The sequence below is a fragment of the Rhopalosiphum padi genome, chromosome 1 (assembly GCF_020882245.1).
Source record: "Rhopalosiphum padi isolate XX-2018 chromosome 1, ASM2088224v1, whole genome shotgun sequence".
Classification (NCBI taxonomy): domain Eukaryota; kingdom Metazoa; phylum Arthropoda; class Insecta; order Hemiptera; family Aphididae; genus Rhopalosiphum; species Rhopalosiphum padi.
The window spans coordinates 81,321,069-81,336,735 of NC_083597.1; the positions used below are offsets into that span (position 1 = coordinate 81,321,069).

Below are 15,667 nucleotides of genomic sequence, written 5' to 3' on the forward strand. Positions count from 1 at the left end.
CGTCAAATATGATATATTATGTATTTATTTCTATTATGACAACGTATAGTAGTTACATAAATTTCTAAACGACGTATAGTAGACAACAGTTACACTCTGTATAATATTATTAGCTTTATAGTTTTGAATTATACATTTATCCATTAGAATAAGCAACTACCTACATGTGGCATAATGACTTTAATGAAATGGTGAAAATATTGATGTGCTGTACGAAATTATAATTTATTATGGTCAGTAGGTTGTTGTATTATTAGCATACATCAAGTTATATATATGTAAAGATTGCTCATAATTCTAGTTCTTAATAATTGTTAATAGTAAAACTTACTTTGATACGAACTGAGAATTTATGATTAGATATTAATAATTATTGCAATGGAAGGCGGTGATATTTTTATACAAGATTTTATAAACGATCTTCAAGAATTTCCTGAGAGCCAAATTCAAAAATGCTTTCGTGGTTCTGGTATTCTGATTACTGGTGGAACGGGTTTTGTCGGGAAAGTCTTAATTGAAAAACTTTTAAGGTACGTAAGTAAAATATGTTTAAAATATATTATTGTTAACATAATAGTAGTATTGAGTTTATTCTTTAGGTCATGCCGTGATTTAAATACAATTTATTTGGTTGTGAGGCAGTTGAATGGTCAAAATCCGAATGAAAGGGTCAAAGAAATGTTTACTAGTCCGGTAATTAATTAATTATAATTTTCTTCTTAGTGGATGAGTATGTGATTTAAATAAAAACTAGTTTTTAAAACTAATTAACGATAAGTAGATATCTAATATCTACTTATATTATTGAATGTAAATTTATTTCATTCATATATTTTAATATTAATATATTATTTCAACAAATTGTAGAACCTAAGAAACAGGTTGCTTTTTCAATTTTATCACTATTGCTATAATGTTAATTAATGTTATATGTATATGATAATAATGAAACATGTATACTCTTAAAAATATATTATTTATTAGGTTTATAAAATACAATATATACTTTGATTAAAAAATATCAATAATATTTTTAATAAGTATACAAGAATATTTAACAGTATATATTGCTCAGACATTTAAAAAAAAATGTAAACAATAATATTTGTATTGCATTAAAAAAATTACCTCTTTAAGTAAAATTCGTTTTCACTGTCTCAAAATGTTATTTTAAAAAATAACATACACCTTGATAAACCAACTATCTTACCTTGTGCTATGTTTAAATTTTGATAGTAGAAACTGATCAATTTCAATCTAGTAAATTAATTTATTAATTTCTTGTATAAAATTAATTTGTATTTTTATTCTAAATGCAAAAATGAATAATAATAATTCTTGGTGTATTGCTTATAAATATTTATTTATACTAATACTTAAGAATCGAAATTATTTATGCATTCATTACTAATGGGAAAATATTATAATATCATAATGCTAATACAACCTTTTCTTTTTATCGATATAGGTCAAACAAAAATGTTAATGTAGGTTAAACGATGACTCTATAATTGTATTAAAACATAAAATCAACAATAAATTATAGTTAACTTTAAAATTGTTACTTCATTATATTGTATTAACATGATATTTTTTCAATATTGCTATTCTATTAAAAAAAAAAAACAATTTTTTAAGAGCAAAATTATTAAAATCTATGTACGTGTTGTAGACATAATTTATAGTTAATGCATAATTACATGTTATAACTTATGACTTTAAAAGCTGACAAAAATACTGAGAAACGGAAAATATTCGAACCGAATGTATGAAAGGTCAAGATAATGCATACTACAGTCTATTGACAAATTACATATTATAATAAAATATAGAAGTAGACTGTAAACATCACCTGCATTGGTTTTCAATAATGATTTGTTAAAAGTACAATAATACTTGTCAATTAAATAAATAGTTTATGAACGTGGGTAGATATATATTTTAGGTATAATATTTTATTCACATTCGTGTACCTTAATTTGCATATGAATATTTCGATTTTTTATTTTTATTTTTTATAGTTCCCCCTCAGACAATATCATTAAATAATATCATAGAATATTCATATTACGCTCCAGAATATATATGAATACTATTGAATAGGAAACCATAGTAAGAGGTTTAAAATACATGTAAATAAATAAATTATAAATTATCATTTATCTGATATCACCAGGAGCGAGTGGTTACAATTAAATATTTTGATATTTTTTTTTATCAAACCAAGCAAATCATAAATTTAAATAAAATTAAATTTCACTGATAGATTTGAGTTTATACCAGCGAATATTTTAAATAAAAGTCAAACAAATACAATACATCTTATATAATTTAAAGTACTCAAAAAAAGTTATTTTGGTTCAAAAATATATATTTTTTTTTTTTAGTTGTCACAATGTATTATATATGTTACGTTAAATGTACGAATACCGGTTAAACCTAGAATAATTTACCGGTGAATCCTAGGTTTCGCTGAATACTGTTGGTAAATGTCCGAATTTCTGATTGCGAGTGAACAGTTGTGAGAGTGTTCCCACTTTTGTACCCAGGCGATAAAAATCACTCGCAATCAGTTCACCTTATGTGAAGAAAATTTTTTAGAATCGGCAATTATACCAGATAATGAATAAATTAAATTGGTATTCGACAAGCAGTATCGCAACTGTCTTTGACTGGTGGACAAGGACTAATAAGGTGTAATTGTTTGAAAAAATGTGTAACAAACAGATGTAAATGTCGATCCAAAAATTTATTGTGCAACTCGAGATGTCACAGTAGCCAAGTCTGCACAAATAAATAATTTAATAATACAATTATTTTAATTATAATAAAAAATAATATACCAGTAATAAATGTACCTAGTACATTTAATATGTCAATTTTTGCATTACTACTTAATAATAATAATAATAATAAAATAATATACTAATATATTAGTCATTAATGTACTACCTACCTATATACTTAAATAATAATAATTAATAACCTTGGTAAAAATGTTTGGACTTTTACTAACAGTGATTGTTTATCCTAAGATTTACCAAATCTCGTTTGTAAAGGCCGAACTACAAAAATCATTCGGGGTTTGACCAAAAGATGTTGTGTATCCTAGGTTTTACCGAAATCCATTGGTAAATGTCCGAAATTCAGACATTTACCAACAGTAGTCGGCGAAACCTAGGATTTACCGGTAAATTCTAGGTTTAACCGGTATTCGAACTTTTACCGTAACATATATATAAATAAAATAAATATAATTTAGAAATTTTAAAATTGATTAATCATTTTTTTCCGCAAAATTTTGTTGTTAATTTCTTGCTTGGTGATTGAAACTCCTAGATTTAAACATGTGAAAGAGAAACCTAGCTTTAATACACTAACAGAGGCATAAATAATATTAAATTATAAATATGCAATCAAAAAATATATTATTCATTTAAGATAATTATAGTGAAAGATATTTGTATTTTAACATAGCTATTTTATATGTTTTTACAAAGTATGGTGCAAATTTAGGAAGGTTCAGTAAAATATTATATTATTATTAACCCTAGAATGCTAACCATTCGTTTGTTTGACGAATATGGGAAATTTTAAATGTTATTGTTGATACTTAAAATATGTAATATTTAATCCAATATTATTACGCCTTCTTTGTATCTCTCATATATTATGTTCTATATATCATGCCAATAACGTTTGACGAAAAAAAAGACGAAATTTGTTTTTTTTTACAATAATATTATTAATAATAAAGTTTTCCAAGAGTTTAATTATAATATTTCTGATTTATTGAATTGAACCAATTAAAAATGGTTAGATGTTCATAATATTTATAGTATTCGTCATAAAGCCGAACGGTTAGAAATAAAGTCAAATAAGTAAGGTTAGTAATTTATGGTTAAATATTGAAAAATTTAGATCGGCAATGAAAAAAATAATGTATAACTTATATATATTAATAACATCATTTAATTGTTAAAAACAATGAAATAAATTTACTTGATCTAAAAATCTATAATAAAAAGGAATCACACAAACTAAACATTTTTAAAATTATCATTGACGTAAGAACTAAATTTTATATTATTCTCCATAATATCTTGAAACCGTTTTTCCATCTAAACTCTAGAGTGCTGGTATAACGTATGTCTTAATGACCATAAAAAATGGATTGAGTCCAAAAATTAATTTGTATTTCATCATTAAGTCATTACAATACGTTTCTAATGTGATTTTAATGCGATACAATTTTATGTTTGACTGCTGCTGTCCTTGTACAAGTAGGTAATCATTCAAATATAAAATATTATAATATGGTGAATATAGACTTAGTCTAGTAATATAATATTCATCCATAGTTGGGTTAAGGCACTCATACAAAAATTCACACTGTATAAAAAACCATATACTCTACTATAGGGTCCTTTCAACTCTTTTAAAAATATAACAACATAAATAAAATAACATATTAATATCAATATGTATGCAATAAAGCTATCAGATTTTACACAAATACATTATAAAATCTTTAATTCATAGATAAAATGTAAGATGATGAATAAAAACGATTTTTTTTATTAATTATATTCCCTATATATATGTTAATTTTATTGTTTTTGTCAATATCATAATTTGGTTTATTTACTATACATCAGCATATTCTTTGATTTTTAATATGAAATAATAAAATAATTTCCATTTACAATTATAAGAAATAATTATTAGTGAAAATATTAATATTATTTTTTTAATTATAAAAATAAAAACTTTGTATAATTGTATAAATTATATATTTTTAAACCTCCTGGCTCCTTGTCTAATCTAGTATCATATAATATAATAATATGTTAGTAACTGTATATTATTACATTATACTCCAATCTGTCAATCTGCGTAATTTAATTAGTTTTTCGGTTATAGTTTTTCGACCGCATGAAAATGGAAAATCCAACGTACCGCAGCCAAGTGCAAGTGGTGAGGGGTGACTGTTTTCAGCCGAACATTGGCATAGACGAAGTTGATTTGAGAAGGATTGAGTCCAAAATAAATGCTATCATACACCTAGCGACGGCGAACACGTCCGATAATCACCCCTACTGCATGTTGCATATGGCTATCTGCACCAACGTCCGAGCCACCAGAGACTTGATTCTCCTAACGAAGCGTTTTCAAAATCTCAAGGTTAGGTCTGGTCTTTTTCGGTTAACTTATGACAAGGAGGGAGAGATTTTGAAGCAATTTTGTTGGAAGTACTTAGATGATTTTTAATTATTTTACCTTACACTAATTGTATGTATTTAAAATCAACTTTTAAAAGCTTAGTTTAACATAATAATCCGTATTTATAAGGAATCCTCACGCCTTCATAAGTTTTTAAGACTGTATGTTATCTAGTTATCTAGTTAAACTGATAAAGGTTTCATAGTGCATTGATTACCAGGCCCAGGCTTACTCTCACACCAACAATTTTTGTTACTGTTCTACTCGTTGCTTTAAATGTGTAGACTGTAATTTCTAAAGAAATTGCACGAAATCCCCTATAAGGATCTCATCAAGTGCGTTTTATGCTTGGGGTCGCATCAGTGGCGTAACTACGATTTACAAGGCTCGCGACAGAACCTAGTCTTTGTAATTTATTATACATTTTTGTAAGTCCTTGTTCCCTGAAAAGTTAATATTATTTTTCAAGCTGTTTCTTGTTTAATTGAAAGTAATACTAAGCCAATAAGGCGCTCATAATCGTTAATCTCTAAATTTTATCTGTTGGTATTATTGTAGAATGATTTAAATAGTAAAAAATATAAATTTGGATTTATATTAAATTAAAATTAAATAGTAATTATTTTTCAATTCAATAGTATTATTGAAATGTTTTTCATCGTATTTTCAATTTGATAGAGTTCTTTTTATACTCGTAGGCCCATCGAATAATTAACCTTATTGTTATACCATTAGGCTACATACAGGCTTATATAAAGGATAACCCTTTTACAAAACCCTAATTTAAACTCATAAATGATATAAAATGCTCAAAAACAATAATCGTTTCATCTCTACCTTTGTTGCAATTTTAGAAAGGTACCACTGCTTATTCCAATAAAAAATATAAACAATTAAAAGCTAATATCACAACTAATATAGTAATACTCCATCATTCACCATCAGATTAACAAAAAAATACAACCTCTATATTTCTCAAATAACATAAGTTCATTATTAGCCCATTGGCCATAATTATTCTTATTAACAACAATATTAAATAATCGTTTACTATCTACTATTTCCATTCTACGATAATAACACCTTGTATCATTTTATTATACTTTTCATGTACCTATTAACTTACATAATATTCCATGTGTATGAATAATTGTCAAGATATAATAATTAAAAACTGATTTCTATACATGATAAAAAAATAAAATGAATATATATATATATATATATATATGATAATATAATGAAAAAGTATAGAATTGATTTATAACAACATCAAAAAATAATTAATTAGAGTAAATATAGCAAATATTTGATGGCTCAATTGTATCATTGAATAGTCTAATGAAAAAATATTCATTTGATGATTTCTACATAAGTCACGAAGTGTAAAAAGTGTTATACATTTTCATGAAATTGTCTGCCACTTTTCATAAAAAGGTCGATTTCACAAACAAGCTATACCTTGTAGGTATCATACATAATAAATAATAATAATATGTTGGAAAAATTAAATTTAGATGTCATGTGCCTTATGACTAGAGCGCAGATTTCTATGCTTTTGCATATTTTTTCCTTTTAATATTTTTGGATTTTTGTCAGTTATCTCCACGAATCATCATAATTTGAAATTAACTGTGAATTTTTTTTTTTGCATATTTATATATATTTAAATGTTATTGCATATTTTTGCATATTTTGGTAAAATTAAAAATGTATTGCATATAAGCTATGACCGATTATTTTTCTATAATAATAATACTAATTATTATTATTGTATAATGTAAATTAATGTATATCATAATATAGTTCTATTTTCACTTATTTATTCGTGTTTATATTTTTTCGTGCCTTTTCTGCAGGCATTTGTTTACATGTCGTCCTTGTTCACTAACCCTTCGATTTTGGACGTGTATGAACAATTTTACAATTCCCCGATACCTGCGTCCACCGTCATCCAGATGGTTGAAGCTCTTCCCGATTATATCCTGAACCAAGTAACTTCGGGGTAAGTTCAATGACTATTATTTTTAAATTTAAGGAAAGTATAATTCTGACATTTTATTAATCGTTATTGGTTATAATATATTGACTTTTAATTTTTGAATAGAGACTAAACTATGTTTTATACGTAGTTTTATAATCTAACGTAGAATTTTTCATGAATACTTTGATTTGTGTTTATTATAATACACGTGAATATTAATCATTATTAAGTAAAAAATATAATTAAATAATTTACAGTATTTTACACTATTTACACCTCGTATTTCTTTTAATTATTATTTAGCTTGTATAAGGAATTTAAATGCTTTCAAATAAAATAAAAATAATATAAAAATATTAATACATATTTATTTATTCGGTATTTATTTAGATATAAAATATGAAAGTATAATAATGATTTGCTTTACATCATAAAATTAAAAATATATTTTTAATAAATACTCGTATTTATTATTATAATAATTTAAAATTAATATTTATACCATATTACATTAAAAATAGAAAAATAAATAAATCAAACATTTTACAATGTATCTATAGAATATATGTTTATATTTTATTAATATACTTAGAATTACTATTTTCCGTATTTTTTTTGTTTTTTTTCGATTATTTTACTCTTGGAGTACCTACTAGATCTAATTTTCTACTAGAAACTACTCTCAAAGTTGAAAATCAAAGCATATAAAAAATATAATACTCATTGTAAAATTAATAGATTTATCGCTCCGCTCAACATTTAAAATATAAAAATAAATATCGAAATAGTAATATAAACGTATATTTATTACAATAGTTATTTTTATTATCTACGTTCTATATAATAATATTACGTGTTCTATAGGCTTGTGTCCGAATGGCCAGATGTGGTTACGTTTACCAAAGCGTTATCAGAGCAAATAATTCAATCAGCCGGACCAGAGCTACCCGCGTGTATCATTCGACCAGGATTTGGTAAAGTATTATATTGTTTAACTAAATTATTACATTAATTGTATGCAGTATATATGTATGTATGCAAAACTTACTCTTTATAATAATATATATTGAAATGTTTATAGATTGAGATATCTATACACCCTAATAATAGCAAAGAATTAATTTTATAACAGACCAAAAAAATAATTTATTCGTGTTTTTAGAAAAAAATTTGAATTTTTACTATAAATAAGTTTATTTTATTTGAAAAGATCAAATAAAACATCTTTATGAATAACAACTAGGTTGATAACCTGCTTATTATTATCAATATTATATAACTTTAAAAAATTAGTTAGTATTGCAATAAGGATAAACAAGTTTTTTAAATCATAATGACGTGTTGTATTATATTTTTGTATGAAAATATTGGCAAAATAGTTTTTTTTATACCTAGTTTTAGGTGGCTTTTTGACAAAAAATATATCATCGTCACAGTCAAGTAGCTTGTGAGATATGACTAATATAAATAATGTATAGTTTTATCTATATTAATTTATGAGTAAATTGTTAGTTAGTGGCGTATTTTTTTTTTTTTTTTTTTTTGAGGGAAGTATTCTCCTTGTTTGAACACTTTTTTTGTTTAAAAAAATTACTTATTGTATTAGTATGTGTATTACTCATGCCTATAAAAATATAAATATTTATATCCAAACTGCAAAAGTGAAATTTGTTTTATTAGGTTCGATGATATGTTTTAGAAACACATGTATGAATAACACCTACCTATATGTAGTAGGAAAAATTAGTTTCAAGAAAAATGTATCTAATAAATGTCGGCGAAAATAATATTATAACCTTATCAAAAAGGTGGGTACGTGCCAAGTGTGTACCTCACTGATGGGGCGGGACTCTTTTCGCCTAAAAATGACCCTTCGCTTTTCGCCCAAGAATATTATAGCATTTTTTGACAACATTTTTATAATACATACTTTGGGAATCACTTTATTATTTATTTGTGTAGGTTAGTTTTACAAAGCCATTTAGCACTATCCAGAGGGCAGAGAGTACCACGAGGAGGCGGCTTTTATTAATCTCCAAAAATATATTGTGTATTTATAGATATTATAAATTCAAAAATAAAAATATCACCAATGACATTTAATTGTTATAAATTATACATTTAATAACTGTAATTTGATGATTTATATTTTTTTATATTAGCATTTTTTTTTTGAATTTATAATATCTAAAAATACACAATATATTTTTGGAGAGTAATAAAAGCTGCCTCCTTGTGGTACTCTCTGTGTAATGGTAAATAGCTTTATAAAACTAATCACACAAATAAATAATAAAATGATTCTCAAAGTGTGTATTATAAAAATGTGGTCAAAAGTGCTATAGTATTCTTAGACGAAAAGGGAAAGTAGTTTTAAAATATTTGGGCTAAAAGATACATGGGCGAAAAGCGAAGGATCATTTTTGGGCGAACAGAGTCTTGCCCCTCTCATGTGTTTATTGGGTCACTGTAATGAACGTATTAAATTTGAATTCAATGATAGATGAATATTAATATGATATATCATTGTATACGAAAAAAAATTTTGAATGGAAACAGTTAGTCAGTCTCTATAAATAACTAAATAAGTGTATTTTATGATATGTTTTATGCTATAGCAGCTATACCATAAATAAATAACAAGCTATACTATAACTATTAAGTATTTATTTTACTATTAGTATTACAGTAGGGTGATTTAATTTTTGCCAATATCATTGTATTTGTTATATTATTAATATTTATTTATTATAATTTATAACAATAATAAGTAGGGAATGGATTTAAATGCTCTAAAAACAAGAAAAAATCATTAAAAAGTACGATTTAATGCACTCGTAACAGATTTTTTTTTAAAACGCATTAAAAATGCTATTAGAATTATTTTTAACTTGGAAAAATTCTTATTCTTGTTAATTATTCGTCTAATTACATGTATATATGTGTCTAAGTGTCTACATAAATTAACTTTGTGCTTTTAAAATCCGTTCCCTAATAATAAATATAATATTTTATGCAATATTATATTATTGTTATTAATTTTTGAATCAATATTCCCTTATCATAAGTCAGTAAAATAAGTTTAAAAGTATCATTTTAAATGAATTGATAAATGTTCAAGTATTTTTACCCTGTTGTGATTTTATCGATATTATTGGAAAAATATTTCAAATTACAAATGCCTATAAATAACTCAAAAAGATTCAAAATATTTTGAAGAATTTACTGTAGAAAATAATAATATAAACATTTGGTAGAAATTTCAAGTACATTCCTATTAGTTATTATTTTGAATAACGACAATAAAATAAAATTGAGTTGTTGATTACTAATTTTGCTTAAAAGTTCTTATTTTTCAATTAATTTATTTTTAGGCTATTTTATAAAACATTGGAAATATTTGAATTTTAACTTTCCAAAAGTACGAATTATATTAAGTTTTCTACTAGAAATTATCCCTAAAAGTTTTAAATTAAAATATTTTTATTGTCCCGAAAGGCAATTTTATCGGGTTTCATATAGTGAATATTGTAAATACGTAAAGAGACATTGGATCGAAATTAACATTACAGGCTAATATAGCGTAGTATTATAGTATTATTTATATATGAATGAGAGGATGACGTATAACGGTGTGCTACTAAGTGTTGAATGTATTATTGACGAACAGAATTTGAATTCTAATAGATTTTTTTTATTTTCTGCAGTCTTGGGCACGGCTAATGAACCGATAGCTGGTTGGATGAACGATTTGAACAATTTGACCGGTTGTGCGCTAGGTTCTGGTCTCGGCCTGGTACGGGTTTTTCACGGACCTAGTAGCGTTAACGCTGAAATCGTACCCGTTGACATGCTGGTTAATCTTCTTCTGGTGGCATGCTGGGAGTTAATTGGTAATAGGTATGTGTATGTATGTTGAGTGTGCTCGTTCGATTTGTGATGAAAGTCAAACAATAATTTATCAGAATCCCTTACCATTAGTTAATACCACTGTTATTGCAAATGGATGAAGTTTATTATACTTCATTTTTATTTATACGTATTAACTAGTATACACTATGCATTTTTTAAATCTGTACACATCCAATTTCAAACTACCGACTTTTTAACGGTCTTCACTATAATATAGAAATTTATTTATTAATTGACACTTTAATAATATATATATATATATATATATTATAAATATATATACATATATATATTTTTGTTACATAATATTTTTTATTCAATCTGTTATACAAGGAACAATAAGAAAAACTGATGAAAAAAATAAATAAAAAATGACAGATTATACTGATAGTAAAGGCCTCCCAGAGGTACTATGAATATATAATATGTAAATATATAAATTGATAAATGTATGGTTGACAGGACGGACGTCGTCAACGAAGAAGTACCCAAAGACACAGTTAACACTTTGATTTACAATTATGCTTCGTCTAATTTTAAACCATGCTCTTGGAATCAGTTGGGAGAAAAGTTTTTTAAAAATGAAAAAAACGTTTCATCACCAAACTTTGTAATTATAACATATTTATTTGATAATTATAAATCACTTTCTCCGATAATTATTCATTTAAATTTATATTTCAAAAATCTGTATCATTATTGTTTTCAGTTTTGGATGCCGTTTTATTATGTTACTAATAGCATATTTATTTATTGGTTAATGACGTTTTATTTACACACTGTTCCGGCCAAAGTTGTGGATTTGTTCATCTGGCTTATAGGAAAAGAACCCAGGCAAGTTTGCCAAGTTTCAAGCTATTCATATAATTTTTGTATGCTTTAATTTTCGATCACATATCACTCGAATACTTTTTTTTTATTTATAGACTGAATGAGTTTTATAAACGAGTGCATACAGCAGCTAAAAATTTAAGTTCGTATCAACAAATGCACGTTAGATACCATAATCACAACGTCAAAAACTTAATGAACAAATTATCGTCGAGAGACAAAATGTTGTTTGACTTCGATATGAGCATACTGTCGTGGGATGACTATTTTCATAAGTATTTGAAGGGCCTTCGGGTATATTTAATGGGAAATCCCTTGCATATGCCCGGAACAAATAATAATACACTGAACAGGTACAGAAATTAATTTTTAATAATGATAAACCAGAGAAGGTAATAACAATAAATCATGATCGTGGTGGTAAAATTTCAATTCAACAAAATAAATAAGTACATAGCGTATATTGATACAATGTTATTATGATTTTTTTTTTTTTTTTATTGCTTTTATTAGAAAATATTATAGCATAACAATTAATAAGACATGATATAGAATATAATAGAGAGTGTTACAATAATATACATTTATAACAATGGAGATAAGAATACATTGAAAAGTGACTTAGGGTAATATATATAATATTAATTAATGATATGCGCTAATGAAAATTTTAATTTTAATTATAATGAGGTGCGTAGTTTGTTTAATAAGATAATAATATAACGATTTATATTGAGGAAATAGGATTATGATTATGGAATAATTTGTTTCTGTAGGATGGTGGTGAGGAGAGAAATGAGGGGATTTATTAAAGCGGATAGTTCTGTGATAAACTTAGTTAACAGATTATCATTTGTGGAAATATTAGGTGATATATTTTTAGGATCAATGATAGAAGCGTAGGAAGCTACGGGAAGGTGAGGAGGTATTGAGGTAGGAGTAGTGTTTGGAATTGTGTATATTGGTTTTTGTTGAGTCGGTAGAGTAGTTTTACGATGTTTGAGTAGTTCATTATATTTTGTGGCTTTGATGCTTTTTTAGTTTTTAGTAATATTTTTGTACACGGGACAGCCCTTGTAGGAGGCTGTGTGTGGTCCTGAACATAATGCGCATTTCGCGGGAGTGGATGACGGTTTTAAGCATTCGGAAGATAAATGGTTATCTCCGCATTTAACACAGCGAGGTATATGGTGGCAAAAGTTACTTGTATGAAAGTAAGCTTGGCACGATTTGCATTGAGGAGAGGCACGTTTTTATTTGGCAGCTCAATTTTGATTTTGGTGTGTAACAGCGAGTCCCGATTAAGAATGACGCTATTATTAGTTGCAGGTTTTAAGTCGATACGAATAAGAGGTAATGCGCTTTTATTGATACGGTGTAAAATATTCATGACCTGAATTACTTCATGACCCTTATCTGTAATGTAGGCTTGTATATCTTCAACGGGCGTAAACGGGTGGAGGTGTCTGATAAATACACTGTACGGTTTTAATGGCTTGGCCAGGTGAGTGTGGAATTGGATCTGCTCGTTATCGGTTAGATATTTAAAAATAGTATTCCAGGCAATTATACTGTCAGCGTGTATAATAAGATATTTAGGAGTTGATTTAAATTGAATGCTTGACTGGTCAATTATATCAAAAAGATCATTTTTGAGCGTAGAGAATACGTAGTCTTCACTTACGTAAAAGGGAAGTGTCTGTATTTTGACCATTGGGAATGACTCTATGTGGGCCTGAGGTGTGTTGGGTTGATCTTGAGATGGAATATTGATGGGCGGAGGACTGAACACCTCCGGAGAAGAATCGGCATCTTCGGAGAGAGAGGCATATCTATTGGGAGAAACAAATAATTTGCTTTTTTTCACAATGATGATAAGTTACGTTTTGAAGTATTATGGCGCATATTTAAAACTGAATATAGAACGCCATTAGCGAAAGACTATAACGGACGGAGGTAACGCACGTCTGCTCACGGTGAGCGTTAACGATCGACTGGTCATTATGATTATATTGTATTTTTAACAACTGTTCAAAAGCGATCTATATTGGTTAGATTGACGGGTTGAGTAACTATTAAACGTACTTCTATATCTAGAGCATAATATTATAAAATATGCTATATAGTTATTATTTAATATAATTACCGATCTTGTCAATCAATCGAATTGTTACCTGCAAGCTCCATTATGTTACAATTAACTTTTTATATAGGATCAATATCACTGTGTGATTATAGCCCCCTCTATTAACGAAAAAACAAGTACAATAATTATTATTATTCTTTCGAGTTCTGAGTAAACACTTCACGGTTTCGTGAAGTTACGGTAAAGTTATTAGGTACTCGATAGAATCATTAAAATCGGTGTAATCGTTTCTTTCGTTAACGGAGGGGATGGTGTTCATTTGAAGGAAGATTGTTTCGTGTGGTCAGCAAGCAAACGGCTTATTGTTCATCATTGTATTCTTGTTATATGTATAATATACTACATATAAATTAATTATATGCACTATTATTGTACTATTGAAATAATGCTGAAGTAAAGTTAATCAACCTTGAACCTATTATAAAATAATTAAAACTGATACAACATAGGAACGTTGACCTATATATACATAAAGTGTAAGTAGTGTAGCGTCGTCAATTTCTTTCAACTTTTAGTGATATATACACACTTTTAATCATTGTGTATTTTATATACATAATGATGTACACGACGGCATAACTAAAAAAAAAAAAAAAATTATACTAAACGCCACACGTCGCCCCGACACTAAAGATGAGATTTGTGTTTTTTTTTATTAAATATTTCGGTTGTCTCATTCTGATATTGACCCATAGCCCACGGTATTGACCGTCCTATGAAAAGTGAATTCGCTTTGTTGTGTGTTCTACAAGGATAGCGACGAAAAAAACTTATGATATGAGGTGTCATCACTCCTGCAAGTTTGGTAATATATTATACAGAGCACAAGTTTTTCGTATAATATTTATATTTTAATTATTTCATTGTATTTTGGAAATACGATTTTAATGTTTGAATGCTATTATAAATGTAATTTTTGTTTCAGGTTGATTACAATTCATTACAATTTTATAATTTCTATATGTGTACTTATTGTGATGTATACAATATATTTTTATTATTAAAATAATGTATATATATTTTACGTATGATATGTATAGATAAAATATTTCTAAAATAATCAAAAAATTAGTTATAACATTAAACGCTTCTTAACCGTCTCTCTATTGTACGTGTACCTATATCTAAATTATTTATGTAAAACTATTAACTATAATAAGTTTATAATATAAGTTATAAGATATAATATAATTTACTTAATATTTTCATCATTGTACGTTTATAATGTAAATGTATACATTAGTATGTAGTTATTGCATTATATATTTGCATATCATATTGAAAACAAATTTTTAAAAATAATAACTTTATATTAGGTTATGTTATGTTATGTCGTTTTTGTATTTGTTTGATATACAGTTTGTATTGAATATAAAACTCAGGCTTTATAATAATAGATTCCTTAAACTGTCTATTATAAAATTTATATTTATATATATTTTTATGATAATATATTACAGTTACTCCTTACACTAATCGTATACCTTTGTTATTGAATTTATAATAAACTAGTTTTTTTAGTTTATATATGTTATTTTTAATTATATATGTTTTATTATTTTAGATTGCTA

The 15,667-nt window shown here is 26.3% G+C and overlaps 1 protein-coding gene across 2 annotated transcripts; it reads left to right on the forward strand.

Annotated features, from left to right (window-relative positions):
• The first annotated feature begins 214 nt into the window (after positions 1-214).
• Positions 215-15,575, forward strand: LOC132920159 (fatty acyl-CoA reductase wat-like). 2 transcript variants are annotated; one of them, XM_060982326.1, is made up of 10 exons: positions 217-530; positions 600-693; positions 4,924-5,184; positions 7,083-7,228; positions 8,072-8,181; positions 10,915-11,107; positions 11,582-11,729; positions 11,829-11,953; positions 12,046-12,303; positions 15,022-15,288. In XM_060982326.1, the coding sequence occupies exons 1-10, from the start codon at positions 379-381 to the stop codon at positions 15,098-15,100; spliced, it is 1,566 nt and encodes a 521-aa protein (XP_060838309.1). In that variant the 5' UTR covers positions 217-378; the 3' UTR covers positions 15,101-15,288. The 2 variants fall into 2 exon arrangements, with proteins under 2 accessions (XP_060838318.1, XP_060838309.1); XM_060982335.1 differs by lacking the exon at positions 4,924-5,184 and having other exon boundaries at positions 215-530; positions 15,022-15,575.
• The last annotated feature ends 92 nt before the right edge of the window (positions 15,576-15,667 follow it).

Bases quoted from the DNA above. Each gene is read 5' to 3' on its own strand.
- LOC132920159 (XM_060982326.1), top strand. From the start codon at position 379: ATGGAAGGCGGTGATATTTTTATACAAGATTTTATAAACGATCTTCAA. The intron at 694-4,923 runs GTAATTAATTAA...TTTCGGTTATAG, and splicing joins AAGAAATGTTTACTAGTCCG to TTTTTCGACCGCATGAAAAT. The intron at 5,185-7,082 runs GTTAGGTCTGGT...CCTTTTCTGCAG, and splicing joins AGCGTTTTCAAAATCTCAAG to GCATTTGTTTACATGTCGTC.